Source organism: Fukomys damarensis, unplaced genomic scaffold (assembly GCF_012274545.1).
Source record: "Fukomys damarensis isolate Sample0158 unplaced genomic scaffold, DMR_v1.0_HiC HiC_scaffold_34, whole genome shotgun sequence".
Classification (NCBI taxonomy): Eukaryota; Metazoa; Chordata; class Mammalia; order Rodentia; family Bathyergidae; genus Fukomys; species Fukomys damarensis.
The window spans coordinates 24,633,274-24,633,609 of record NW_022900946.1 but is presented as its reverse complement, the minus strand read 5'-3'; the positions used below and the strand labels follow the sequence as shown (position 1 = coordinate 24,633,609).

At 71.7% G+C, this 336-nt stretch overlaps 1 protein-coding gene across 1 annotated transcript in view; it reads left to right on the top strand.

The window, feature by feature from the left end:
• The window catches only part of Scarf2 (scavenger receptor class F member 2), a gene marked incomplete at its 5' end in the record, with an annotated part of 4,470 nt that overhangs the window by 1,024 nt on the left and 3,110 nt on the right, over nt 1–336 (top strand). Inside the window, 2 exon segments of the mRNA XM_033758561.1 lie at nt 1–179; nt 282–335. Coding sequence (XP_033614452.1) covers nt 1–179; nt 282–335 — 233 coding nt within the window.

Genomic DNA, 336 nt, shown 5'->3' with positions numbered 1-336 from the left:
AGCGGCCGCTGCCAGTGCCGCGAGGGCATGTTTGGCGCGCGCTGCGATCGTTACTGCCATTGTTTCCGCGGCCGCTGCCACCCGGTGGACGGCACGTGCGCCTGCGAGCCGGGCTACCGCGGCAAGTACTGTCGCGAGCCCTGTCCTGCGGGCTTCTACGGCCTGGGCTGTCGCCGCCGGTAAGCGCAAGGTCCCCGGGGAGGAGGAGGAAGAAGGAGGGCCACCCGTGGAGGCGGAGGGGACGCGTCGGGGTCCGGCCTCGCTCCCTGACCTTTCCCTAGGTGTGGCCAGTGCAAGGGCCAGCAGCCGTGCACTGTCGCCGAGGGCCGCTGCCTG